General features: G+C 50.7%; 1 protein-coding gene across 3 annotated transcripts in view; it reads left to right on the top strand.

Moving 5' to 3' along the window:
• Window positions 1–9,214, top strand: part of LOC118572801 (splicing factor SWAP) — a 76,949-nt gene extending 67,735 nt beyond the window's left edge. For all 3 annotated transcript variants that reach the window (XM_036172673.1, XM_036172672.1, XM_036172674.1), the window contains 3 exons: window positions 7,082–7,255; window positions 8,294–8,366; window positions 8,838–9,214. In XM_036172673.1, the coding sequence (XP_036028566.1) occupies window positions 7,082–7,255; window positions 8,294–8,366; window positions 8,838–8,903 (313 nt within the window). In that variant the 3' untranslated portion in view covers window positions 8,904–9,214. The remainder of the gene's footprint in view (window positions 1–7,081; window positions 7,256–8,293; window positions 8,367–8,837) is intronic.
• Window positions 9,215–12,427: the final 3,213 nt, after the last annotated feature.

Raw genomic sequence — 12,427 nt, 5'->3', positions numbered from 1 at the left:
CAGCCCTGGAGCACCCTCCTCTGGTTCTAACAGCCTATGTCTCCTGGCGGATTTCTTTAGTTCCCAAGTGGACAGGAGTCATCAGACATCTATCTGTCATGGGACAAAACAGCCAGAAAGGCTAGAATTTTTAGGGGACAGACCGTGGATTACAGGTGAACTGTACACATCTGGAGTCCCAGCTGTTGCCCACAATGCTAACCATAGGACATGAGCAGTGGCCTCTGGAGGTAGCCTAAGGTGGAGCGGCACAGAGCGGCCTGTTAGCTAGCTGGTCATTGGGAGAAAGAGATCGCTTTCTTTAGCCTGAAACCAGCAGGCAGGCTGGGAGGTGATGAAGTTGGCAAAGGTCTCCAGTGCAGGTTCACATTTATCCATCACATCCGGCCTTCATCACCCCACCCGCTATTGCAGCACGTAGAATTCATTCCTTAAGCAAGTGCTCTAACATTTGAAGTGCATCCTCACCTTTGGTGTATGTAAAGGGCATGGTCTAAAATTAATTCTTACAGCACAAGATCTCTCTCAACAGAAGAATTCCTGCTTTGCCTTCAAATTAACCTTTGCCTTCAAAGGGAGATGATGGGAGGTGGTGCTGGAGGGGCCAGTGTCTGCAGTGTGGGGGCAGCTATCCCCATCTTAGGCATCAGGACCTTCTGATGGAGCACTGCCATCCCCAAAAGACAGGGAGAGGCCTCTCAGTTGAGCACTGTTCCAAGAGCAGCCGCTGACTCTGCACAGCTGCTAGCCACCGCGCTCTCCACTGCAACCTGGGGCTGGTCCACTTGCCATCCAGCACCTTCCGTCCCGTATCAGACACTCTCCTCCACCCTTCCATCTCAGCACATGTGTGGGGTCTGCTTTAGTCCAGTAGCCTGTGCTGATTCACTAATACTCTTGATACGTCACCCAGATGGAGGGGCATGCTGCTGCTCTGATACAGCACAGTCTGAAGGAGTTTTCCACAGACTGATTACCACCCGCTAATTAGGGTGGGGTTTTGTTAGTTTGTTTTATTTTTCAAATTTCTCGGTGTAGCCCTGGCTGTCCTGGAACTAGCTCTGTAGACCAGGCTGGCCTTAAACTCACAGATACCCACTTGTCTCTGCCTCCCAAGTGCTGGGTAAAGGTGTTTCCCCCCACAGCCAGCGCACTCACTGGGAGTTTTAACTGGTACTGAGAGCACCCACACACATTGGTCAGCAGCTCGCTTAGCTGTATGTCCTCTCGTGCCTCCTCTGTCTCCGTTCACGGCCCAGTGCTGCAGAAGGCCCACAGGCAGGATCATGGTGCTCATCCTTGGAAGGAACGCCAAGTACTCTGGAGATGCATTCTTAGTGATGCTACATCTGGTCCCTCAGCTACTGCCTCTCTGAACAAACAAGTCACCTTCTGGTGGGCCCTGGGAAAGCATATGAACTCTGTTCCTGGCAGTCCTCTGCCATTTGGTTGGTGATGGCAAGAATGGCTGCTTTGTGGTCCTGTCTCTTCCTCTGTCATTAGCCTGGCCCCTCCCTTGTTAGCACTGCTTTGAACATTGTTGACTGTACATTTTCCCATTGCCTTTTTCTGTCTGATTGTGACAGACTCTAGGAGCCTCCAAGCCAGTTGTCACATTGTTCTGACTCTGGCCATGCTGTTCTTCAAACACTAGCCAGCTTCTCTGTACAAATGTCAAGGCTCCACTGCCTGGCCTGCCCCAGCTCTGGGGCCTACCGTTTCTCTCCGTTACTCTACTTCCTTTCCATTTTGTTTTATTATTTGTGTGTGTCAGTGATTTCATGCATGTATGTCTATGCATCACATGCATGCTTGGTGCCTGTGGAGGCCAGAAGAACATTAGAGTTACAGACAGTTGTGAGCTGCCATGTGGGTGCTGCAAACAGAACCCAGGTTCTCTGGAAGAGCAGTCAGCGCTCTTAACCACTGACCCATCTCTCCAGCCCACCCACTTCCTTTTAGTGAAGGTTTGGAAACCAGGATCTAAGCCTGCGGCACATTGTTAGAGTGAGATCCGGTAGACAGGACATGGCCGTGCACACCTGTGGCCAGCCCTTCAGCACTCAGGTGGAGAAAGAAGAGTCAAGAGTTCAAGTTTATCCCCAGCTACATTCATTCTTGAGACCCTGTCTCAAGAGCAACACAACAAAATTGGCAAAGCATGAAAGCAAACAGCAGCATCAACACACAGCATGTGTGTGCATGGTGAACCGTGTTTCAGTAGAGTGCACAATACGGCACTTTAGTCACCAGGATGTCCTGCTTACTCTCCTGCATGCACTAAGGAAGGGTCAGTAGGAACAGAAGCCATTGCGTTCCCTGTGCAGAGCATGGCATCTGACCGAGCATCTGAAGTTAATGACTGAAGGTTCTCACCTTCAGTGTGTGAAGTGGAACTCATTCAAGGTGAACAGTCCCCTCAACAACCAGGAAAAACATAGCTGAAAAGCATGGGGGCCAGGGCGGGGCAGGGCTGGCAAGATGGCTTAGTGGGTAGAGGTTCCTGCTGCCAAGCCTGACATCTTGGTTTTATCTCTGAAACCCACATGGTGGAAAACATGTCTGTCCTCTGACCTCCACATGTGAGCCTTGCCACACATGCACACAAGTGTGTGCATGCACACACAAAACAAGTAAATATAATTCTTTATATGAGAGGAAGCCAGGGGTCACTGGCAGACAACTCTAATTCCAGCACTCAGGAGGCAAAGGCAGCCTGTCTCCATAGTTCCAGGACAGCCAGAGCTACATAATGAGACCTTGGCTAAAAAAAAAAAAAAAAAAATTGTAAGCAAATGAATAAAAGCCGAGAGTCTAGAAAACATTTAAAAACCTTTAATTCAAGAAAACAGAACGGGTTGGGGATTTAGCTCAGTGGTAGAGCTCTTGCCCTACAAGCACAAGGCCCTGGGTTCGATCCTCAGCTCCTAAAGAAAGAAAGGAAGGAAGGAAGGAGGGAGGGAGGGAGGGGGGGAGAGAGAGAGAGAGAGAAAGTAAGAAAGAAAAGAGAAGCTCAGGAAGGAAAAGAAAACAAATGAGGCCAAGAGAAGGTGAGTGAGTAAAAGTGTGTGTGGAAAATTACTCTAAATGTAAGTGTGTCAAGACAGATCTTAGACCTGCTTATAAAGTGGTTTAGGGGGACTTGGGGGCTTGGGCAGTACTGAGGATGAACCCAAGGCCTCTTGAATGTTTAAACAAAGCATTCTACCAAGGAGCTGTACCCCCACCCTATAAGAGACACTTTGGGACCAGGGCTATAGCTCAGTTGGTAGAGGACTCAAGACTCTAGGTTCAGTCCCCGGCTCTTGGGCATAAATAGGGCATGCCTGTAGGAAGGTAGGAAGTGGGCAGCAGGATCAGAGGGGTCATCTCTTCTACATGACCAGTTTGAAGCCTGCTTGGACCATGTGGGACTTTTGTCTCAAAAAGAAAGAAAGGAGAAAGGACACTTTAAATACATCAACAGATGAGATTTTAAGAGGCAAGAGAGATCCACTTCCCCATTCTCATGGCAATGAAGGTTACAACTGACTCTCCGAGGCAGGAGTGTTATCATCGGGATGTGATGTGCAAAATGTGTGCAGAATGCAACCATAACATTTCAGTCCTTGGAACAGAAGCAGCAGAATCAACAGGATACGGTGCAGCAGACGGACAGACTGCAGCCCAAAGGCACGCCTGCTTCTAAAGTGGACACAACCCTGACCAAGACAGTCATGCTCTGTGTCATAGCCTGTTCCCTTACCACAGTATAGTGTGCCACAGACCTGTAACAGTATGGGAAGGCACAGGAAGTTTGCGGCACACTCTTCATGTCCCCTTGCTGAGAGAAGTCGTCACTGGAAGAGTCCTACTTGGAAGTGGGTGACGTGAAAGTGTGGCCTTTCTCCTTTGCAGGGTACCAGGTAGGAAGGAAGCCACTCTCCATAATGTTGGCATTATACTACAGAAGAGCAGATGTGTAGAAACAGGATCCAGGTTATCTTAACAGTCTGGGGAAAGAACAAATCAGGCAGTGCAGAAGCAAGGAGGTGATCCAAGTGAGATACGGGAGACGGTTACAGATAGAAAACGGAGCCTAAGAAAGGGGACTGTGGGAAACGGTCAAAGAATTGGCCATTCTGTGCTTAAATTAAGCAGGCAGGAAAGGCCTACAGACCTACAATGGAAAATAAGGGAATTTGGACTCTGAGAGATGGATGGAGTCCCAGATTGACACAGAAGAAGGACATCATTTGATCTGTTCCTTGTCTATTGGGAACATCCAGTTTAGGAATTGGAATTTACAGTCTTAGGACCTGGCTCCCAGCTCCAGACCAGTTTCCCCTGTGAATCTAAATGCAGGAATGATGAGGTAACCACTCAGGCACCTTCTCAGCAGGGAGAGGCAGCCACTTCCCACTCACCTCCCAAGACCACATGACTAATCCCTAGGTCAGCAAGGATTCTGCACATTCGTGTTCACAGACCAGTACCCCAGGAAACATGAGCTGTTCCTCAACCCTCTAGCAAACTGGACTGCCCACACATGCTCTCCTCTGCAGTCTCTAGATCCAGCCCAACCCCAGCATACTTCCTAGGACTTCTGGGCAACTGGCAGACAAAATGAAACAATGGCAGTCAGAGAAGTAAGATGGAGAAATTAGACCTGGACCCAGGTCCTGGTAGACACCGCAGTCAGGCTTTGCGGTAAAACACTGAGCAGCATGCAGCATCCTTAAAGCCCACACTGTGGCCTGACCTGTGGTTAGACGGCAGCACTGAGGCAGTCAGCAGGAGCATCCTCTAGCAGAACCTGCTCAGCCCACTGGACCCTGAGATGAGAAAGAAGAAACTGCAGATGTTTGTTCTATTTCATTCAGCTGTCGAAATGTAAAAGCCAGAACCAGAAAACAGAATGTGTGCCTGAGACTCCTTAAGATGTTTAAAAAACAAAACAAAACAAAAAACCCTATTGTGTTGGGCAGACAGCCCTGTCAGTAAAGTACCTGCCACACAAACAGGAGGACCTGAGTTCCATCCACTGGTGCCACACAGAAAAACAGACGTGTGGTACGTGCTTGTAATACCAGTACTGGGGACACAGGCAGGCCTTGAACTCAGCAGGCAGAGTTCTACACAGTGAGAGACCCTGTCTCCAAAACCCAAATGGATAGCAACTGAAGAAGGAAGTCTGAGGTTGTCTTCCCACATGTACATGCATACACACCCTCAAGAACACAAAAGAAGACCCTACCAGTGGGAGGAAAGTGTCATTAAAGTCAGAAGCCTGCTTCCAGGGGCAGTTACAAAACCGAGTGCTTGTTCTCCCAGTGAAAAAGACACCCATAGTGCCTGTCTCTGAAGTCCATGTGAACACCGGAGACCACCGACTTCACAGAGAACCACGTTAGCAGGGTACACTCAGAAGGATGCTGAGCACTGGCAGTCAGGAGTAAGGGACCACAGCAGGTTGCTGCTGCTTACTCACTGGCCTCACTTAGTGTGGGCGGGTGAGGGTGCTCACCAGCCAAACCTCACAGCTACAGGCCTGAGGTGCCTCCTAGAAACAGCTTAGTTTCTTACAAGGTTACAGCGCACCTGCTGGACTTCACAGCCACTTTTCTCCTAGAGTGCACTGGGGATGAAGCACAGAAGCTTGGCCACAGAAGCAAGGAAGTGTGAGGTTAGCAACTGCGCACAGGACAGTGCTACTGTTAGTATAGGAACATGTGGGCACGCCCACGTTTGCAGGTGACTTAGAAGCGGTGCTGAGCCCCAAACAGTGGTGTGGGGGTTGGTTCCTACAGAGCTGAGTGGAGGGTGGCATAGCCTGAAGCACACTGAAGGAGTGTTCCAGAACCAACAGGCCACAGTGTTGCTTTGGTCACTCAGCAGCAGCACAGAGGACCCAGTTGCAAAGTGCACCTCAGCAACTTCAGAAGTGAGCAGACTGCTTTGCTCCAGCAAAAGCTTGACTTCTTATGTGAGGTCAAACTGTTAAGATTAAATCAGGGCTTCTGAGATGGCTCAGCAAGGAAAGGCACTTTACTATGCAAGCCTGGCAGCCTGGGTTTGATTCCCCAGGTGGAAGAAGAAGAGAATGTCTACAGAGTCATCCTCTGGCCTCCATACCTAGGCTTCCCTGGAGGGCAGAGGGCTGGGTCAGGTTGGAAGCAGGGAGGCTGCCTGGTGGTGTCCTGCAGCCCAGGAGGGAGGAAAAGGTCAATGGTAGATCTGCAGGGAATAGATCTAAGAGAAGATGCTGCATGTACCAAGTCTGTGTGTGTGTGTGTGTGTGTGTGTGTGTGTGTGTGTGTGTGTGTGTGTGCACACGCGCATGTGCACCTGCCTACATCTGTACATGGTAGCAAGAGTGAGGCAATGCCACAACCTTCAGAAGGAGTGGGACGGGGACTGGTGGCCTTGGCAGCCCTGTCCTGTGGCAGGAACAGAGCACTGGTCAGAGCTGAGCTCACTATGTGCAGCAGACACATGCAGAGCAGGCCCAGGCTGCCTCCTGAGTTATCATCAGATGAAGCGGGTTTGTGCAGGATTAGCTGATAATTTCCTATCTTTTGGCATGAATGAGAAAGCAGTATAGACTTTCCTACAGGGTGCCCTTGGTAGTTATCTTGGTATTTTCAATGTAAATAGATTGTTCATTGTACAGTAAATGCCAGACATTTCCCTAGGACTAAGCTTCCCCTGTGGAGAGGCTGGCTTCTGGATGGTTCTTTTAAAGCTCAGTACCCTGTGGATATACAGACTCTGTTGGCTGAAGGATTACAGCTGTCCAAGGCATGTACATGAGCTGGAAATATACTCAGATTGTAAAATGCTTCCCTAGCATGCACAACACCCTAGATTCAGTTTGCCAGTACTACACACACCAATCCTGGTGGTGCATCCTGTAATCCCAGAATTTGGGAGCTGGAAAAAGGTCATCCTGAGCTACAGAGCAAGTGCAAAGCCAGCCTATACTATATGTCTCAAAAAGAACAAAAAAGCCCACGTGTGTGAAAAGGCCCTTGAAACAGACAAGTGCAGACTGCCTTCTTGTCACGCTGCGTGTGCCCTGACAAGAGCACTTCCCTTTCAGAAGTCCCCATGAGAAGAAAAAGAAGCGGCGGTCACGTTCTCGCACCAAGGCCAAGGCCCGGTCCCAGTCAACATCCCCGAGCAAGCAGGCAGCACCGCGTCCCTCAGCCCACTCAGTCCACTCGGCCAGCATCTCTCCTGTGGAGAGCCGAGGTTCTTCCCAGGAGCGCTCCAGGTAACCATGAGAGGGCGGCTCTCAGTGGGAAAAAAACAAAGGGGGGGCCAAGTGAGGCCTGGGCAGAACCCCCACCATTGCTTCTCTGGGAATAGGGGACCACAAGTGACCTGAAATGGGTGACCTCAGACAGGAATGTGTGGGGGCACCTCCTCCAAATCCATGCCTTGCCGGGCATTCAGATACCTTCCACGGGTAAAGAGCTCCTGAGGCACCATGCAGAACTTAGTGGGTCCGGTGACAAGCGGTCCTCAAAGAGGCTATCCCTGCTGGAACTGCATCTAACAAGCAGGCTTTGAAGTCTGGGGAATCGTGAGTCCAGGGCTGGCCATGAGAGGATAAAATCTGCATTCTTGATAGGAGCTTTTGTAAGCGTGAATAGGGCATACTCAGTTCAGACAGGTCCATGGCCACGCCATGAGGAACACAGCTCACCTAAGGGCTCCTCCACACCTGAAGGATGCCATCCTGAGTGAGTGTAGGAAGCCCCATTACTAGGACATGGGCAGCGTCCACATCTGCAGAAGCTTTAATGTGAACCAAGAGTCACTTGGGCTGTAGTGATCCTCCTGGCCTTCCTGATGGGTGCCTCCTTCATAAGCCTCCTTTTCCCAAGCGTTTGTGTAATGTCGATGTTAAAGTTCACTTTATGAAGTGGGTATAAAAATACACATTCCTGGGATGACAGGATGGCTCGCTGGATAAAGTACGTATAGCACAAGCATGGGGACCTGCAGTTGATCCTGCATCCATGTGAAGAGCAGGACCCGACAGCATGCACCTGCAGTTCCAGCAGGCTGAGGTGCAAACGGGAGGATCCAGCGATGTCCAGTCCATGAACAACAGATTCAGTGAGAAACCCAGCCTCAAAAAAAGAGTGGAGAGCAATAGAGGAAGACGCCCAACATCAGCCTCTGCCCCACACACGCACACAACTCGTTTCTAAGCTTGTTGCAATTTAAAGTCAGGTCTAGAGTGTGGGAAGTAGCCTTCAAATTCTTGAGTGTGTCTGAACCTCCACTCTTTCCTCTGTACTAGGGGGGTTTCTCAGGAAAAAGATGGCCAGATCTCCTCAGCAATCGTCTCCTCTGTGCAGAGCAAAATAACTCAGGTAAGGTGGGAGTGCCCCTCTCCTCTTTGCCTTTTATAATGGCCCATTTTTGTTTTCTTTGTGCTCATCTTCCTTCTCGCCTCTTGTTTCACCAGTACTGACCCAGGTCAGAATCTTGGGCTGGTCATCTGTTGACTCAGGGGTTTGAGCCTTGCCACAGCCAAGCAAAGCACTAAGTCAGAGCCCATGAGGCAGGGGAAGGGGAGGACTCACTTCCTGGGGAGCCTGTCTTCCACAGGAAGTTCATGTCCTCCTGGGGTTGCCATACTGTGGAACCCAAGTCTTTCACAGGTGACTGACACATCCAAAGGCCACCTGGGGTCCCAGCTATGAGAGGTTTGTGACAAGATAAAGGTGGTCCCTGTGCAGCATGGATCACGTCGACAGCTAGGCTGCATGGAAGCTCCTCACCATGTCTCCTTCCAAGTCTGGTTAGCAGGAGGCTGAGATGTCCCTCTGTGTCTCCCACAGGATCTCATGGCCAAAGTAAGAGCAATGCTCGCAGCTTCAAAAAACCTGCAAACCAGCACATCCTGAGATGGCAGCCACGGAGCCAGCCCCAAGCAGGGCATCGTGCACGGCTGTGGCCACAGGTGCTGGGCTTCGGCTCAGAGAAGCCACAACCCAGACAAGCTGAGCTGCAGACTCTGTGCTGACCTGCGCACGGCCTGCCAGCTTCTCCAGCCCGACTCCCTGAGTCAGTCGGTGGCTTTTGTAAATTTTTGGTGACATTTTCAGTTTCAGATTTTTGACCAGCAGTCTCTTACCTGTATATTTGTAAATATATCATGTTTCTGTGAAAATGTATTATCAAATAAAACGGGAAGAAACACCTTTTCTAGCTAGCAGCTGGGGGCAGCTTCTGCTTTTGATGTGTCTGCCACTTAATGTGTGTCAGCGAGAGGGAAAACGGGACTTCCCTCCAGTGGTGGCTCCTCTCGCTCTGAGACAAACCACCGCTGCCCCCATGAAGATGCAGGTTTGTGCAGCCCTCCCTTGGAGAGCCTTTGCTCTCCAAGTACCCACATGCAAAGCACTCAGAGTCCCGACACCAGAAACGAAGACCTGCTGGCCTAAACTGAGGCCAGCGCCCTGCTTCCTTCCTGACACCTGAATATCCCCGGGACTATTCTGTGTGGGTCGGACTTCCTTTGCAGGTCCTGCCATGTACCTGACCAGAAGTGGGTTCCTTCCCTCCTCACAGTGGACCTGGCTCTTCCATCAGGACACTCACAGCCCCCAGAAGTTAGTGGTGTGGGCAGGGCATGTGATAGAGTTGGTGGCCCTAGAAAGTGGGTGTCCGTGAGACATGGCCCCCAAGATGGCCCCGCAAGCGCTGCTGAGCAGGCAGGACCACCACCTGCCTTCAAGGCACCTGCTGGGCTCCTCCATTCCATACCTGTGCCCGGTACACCTTGTCGTCCTCACCGGGCTGGTGGCCATCTCTGTGCCTCCCTCAGGTAGGTGAGGTTATATCAGTGCCCCGGACCCCTGTCTCCCCCGCCGCGCCCCCCAACACCATCAGCTACAAATATGACTTTTATAAACTCACGTGCTGAAGACGTCCTCGGAGGACTTTGTGGCACTGAGCATGCCTGATCCGAGTCTCTGGTTCCCACGGGGTCACTCCTCCCTGGCCACAGCACAAACCTCGCCTGTCTGCATGCCCGCCTGCATGCCTACCTGCCCGCCTGCATGCCAGAACCACAAAGTCCTGGGTAAGCCTGGAGAGTGAAAGTGCTGGCCGAGTGTGACAGTCACTGCCACCTGGTGACTCTAGACCCTTAGAGTAAGTCAGATGGATGCAGGGGGCTTGTTAGTAGTGCTTTTTGTTTGTTGGGAGTGGACAGGGTCTCACTACATAGACAAGCTGGCCTTGAACATTTTTAACTTTTTAAAGGATTTTATATGTGTGTAGAATTTTTCTTTATATTTACTTACTGTGTGTCTGGCCTCAAACTCACTATGTAGTCCAGGATGACTTGGAACTCCTGATCCTCCTGCCCCCCACACCCCAAGCTGTCAGGTGTGCACCCCCTTGCCAGGCTGAAAAGGGGCTCCTTTTTGTTTCTTATATTTTAATGATCAGTAAAATGAAGTGGCCAGCCTGGTCTACATAATTCCAGACCAGCCAGGGCTTTATAGTGAGAACCTGTCACAAAAGGGGTGGGGGGAGGGGCTAGAGAGATGGTCCGGTGGTTAAGAGCACTGGTTATTCTTCTGAAGGACCCAGGCTTGATTCCCAGCACCCACCTGGCAGCTCCCAGCTGCCTCTAATTCCAGTCTTAGGTCTCCTGGCCTCCACAGACACCAGGCACACACATGGTACATATACATATACTTACACATATATGCAGACCAAACACTTATGCACAAAAAGTGATTTCTGTGTTTTAAAAAACTGAAAGTAGCCGGGCAGTGGTGGCACACGCCTTTAATCCCAGCACTTGGGAGGCAGAGCCAGGCAGATCTCCGTGAGTTCGAGGCCAGCCTGGGCTACAGAGCAAGATCCAGGAAAGGCGCAAAGCTACACAGAAACCACGTCTCAGACAAAACAAAAAAACAAAAAAAAAAACAAAACCGAAAGTATTTGTGTCGCTCTCACATGACCTGCTTCCTGGCTGTTTACTGCTGGGCCGTTCTCTGCCTTCTGGGGTGGTGTCAGGGTGATGTCTCGGCGAGGCAGGGCTGCTGCCTGGTGCCAGTCTGGTAGTCCGTGTCTTGTCCCTTGGTGTTCAAGTGCAGTCCCTTTTCACTGCTGTGTCATTTTCCACTGCGAAAGTCCTGGGCTTGTGAATCCGGATTAATAGTGTCAGCAGGGAAGGTGTCATCTGGGAGTCCATGTCAAAAGGAATGCCAATCTATCTCTCTAATGTACCTGTTCTGTCATGGGAGGGCACCGGTGGGTGGTAATGACTAGTGCTCTTCTGGAATTCTGTGTGGGGTTCTGTCAGCTCATAACTGAATGAGGAACTTCACAATATCTTTGTTTGGAGATATCCAAGAACCCTAGGGTGATGCCTAGGTTCAAGTGCTCAGCACTAAGGAACGTGTGGGTTGTGTGTATAGAACTTGAGCGGGAGCCCAGTGGCCTCCTCTGTAAACAGACCTCAAGCTCGGCAAAGCCCCTTGAGGACCAAGCTATCCTCTGCCCACACCCCTCCTTTCTAACCTTGTCTGTAAGGCTCTGATCCAGGCTCTCATGGCTGTAGGCTACTGACTACCCCCATGGTGAAGCCACCTCCCACTCCCCAAGAGAGTATACATATTGGCCCTGCCAGATCCTGACAGCCAGTGATACCCACCCTTTTCAATTGATGAGGATTCAAGTTCAGGGAACAGCTTTCCATGGGCGTAACCAGTGTGTGTCTGGTGGGAATATTCAACCTCAGAGGAAATGAGGTGCTGTTACCCAAGAAAATGCAAGGAGGCTAGGTACAGACACCCAGGGCTCACTGCGCCCCATAATAGGAGGTGCAGGGTGAAAGGACCTGTGTCTCCAGCTCCCTCCATATCCACTGAGGTTTCAGTCATCTTAGACAGCAAAAGGTCTGCTGAAGGACAGCTTACACCATCTCACTTCAGCAATATGAAAAGTTGCTTTAATTACAGGCTCAGACGCTGTTCAGCGGGGGCAGGTTAGGGGAACATGAACATCAGAAAGCAGAAGATTTGAGAAAGGAGGGCTCCCCACTCACCCACATCTCACACAGCCTGTGTCCTGCCCAGGACAGATGACATGGTGATGAGGCCCTCACCAGCCTAGAAATGACCCCAGGTTCCCTTCTATGTACAGAAAAATTAAAAAATACATGCAAAACCAGAAACAAATGGAATGCTGTAGGCCACAGAACCCCTGGAGCCGGCGTCCTCAGCTTCTGAGGATGCCTCCATTGTCTGCATGCAAATCTCCAGCTCCAAGAACACAACACCTGGCAGCCAGAGGAGGCCTCACTGTACTGGCTGTGGCCTCAGCTCAGTTTTAACACCACCAGCCAAGCACATCCTTCTCACAGAGATGCCTTAAGGGAGAGATGAAAAACACAGCAGCCTCAGATTTG

Source organism: Onychomys torridus, chromosome 22 (assembly GCF_903995425.1).
Source record: "Onychomys torridus chromosome 22, mOncTor1.1, whole genome shotgun sequence".
Lineage (NCBI taxonomy): Eukaryota > Metazoa > Chordata > Mammalia > Rodentia > Cricetidae > Onychomys > Onychomys torridus.
The sequence above is the reverse complement of the archived record's forward strand: the minus strand, read 5'-3'. Positions and strand labels throughout refer to the sequence as shown.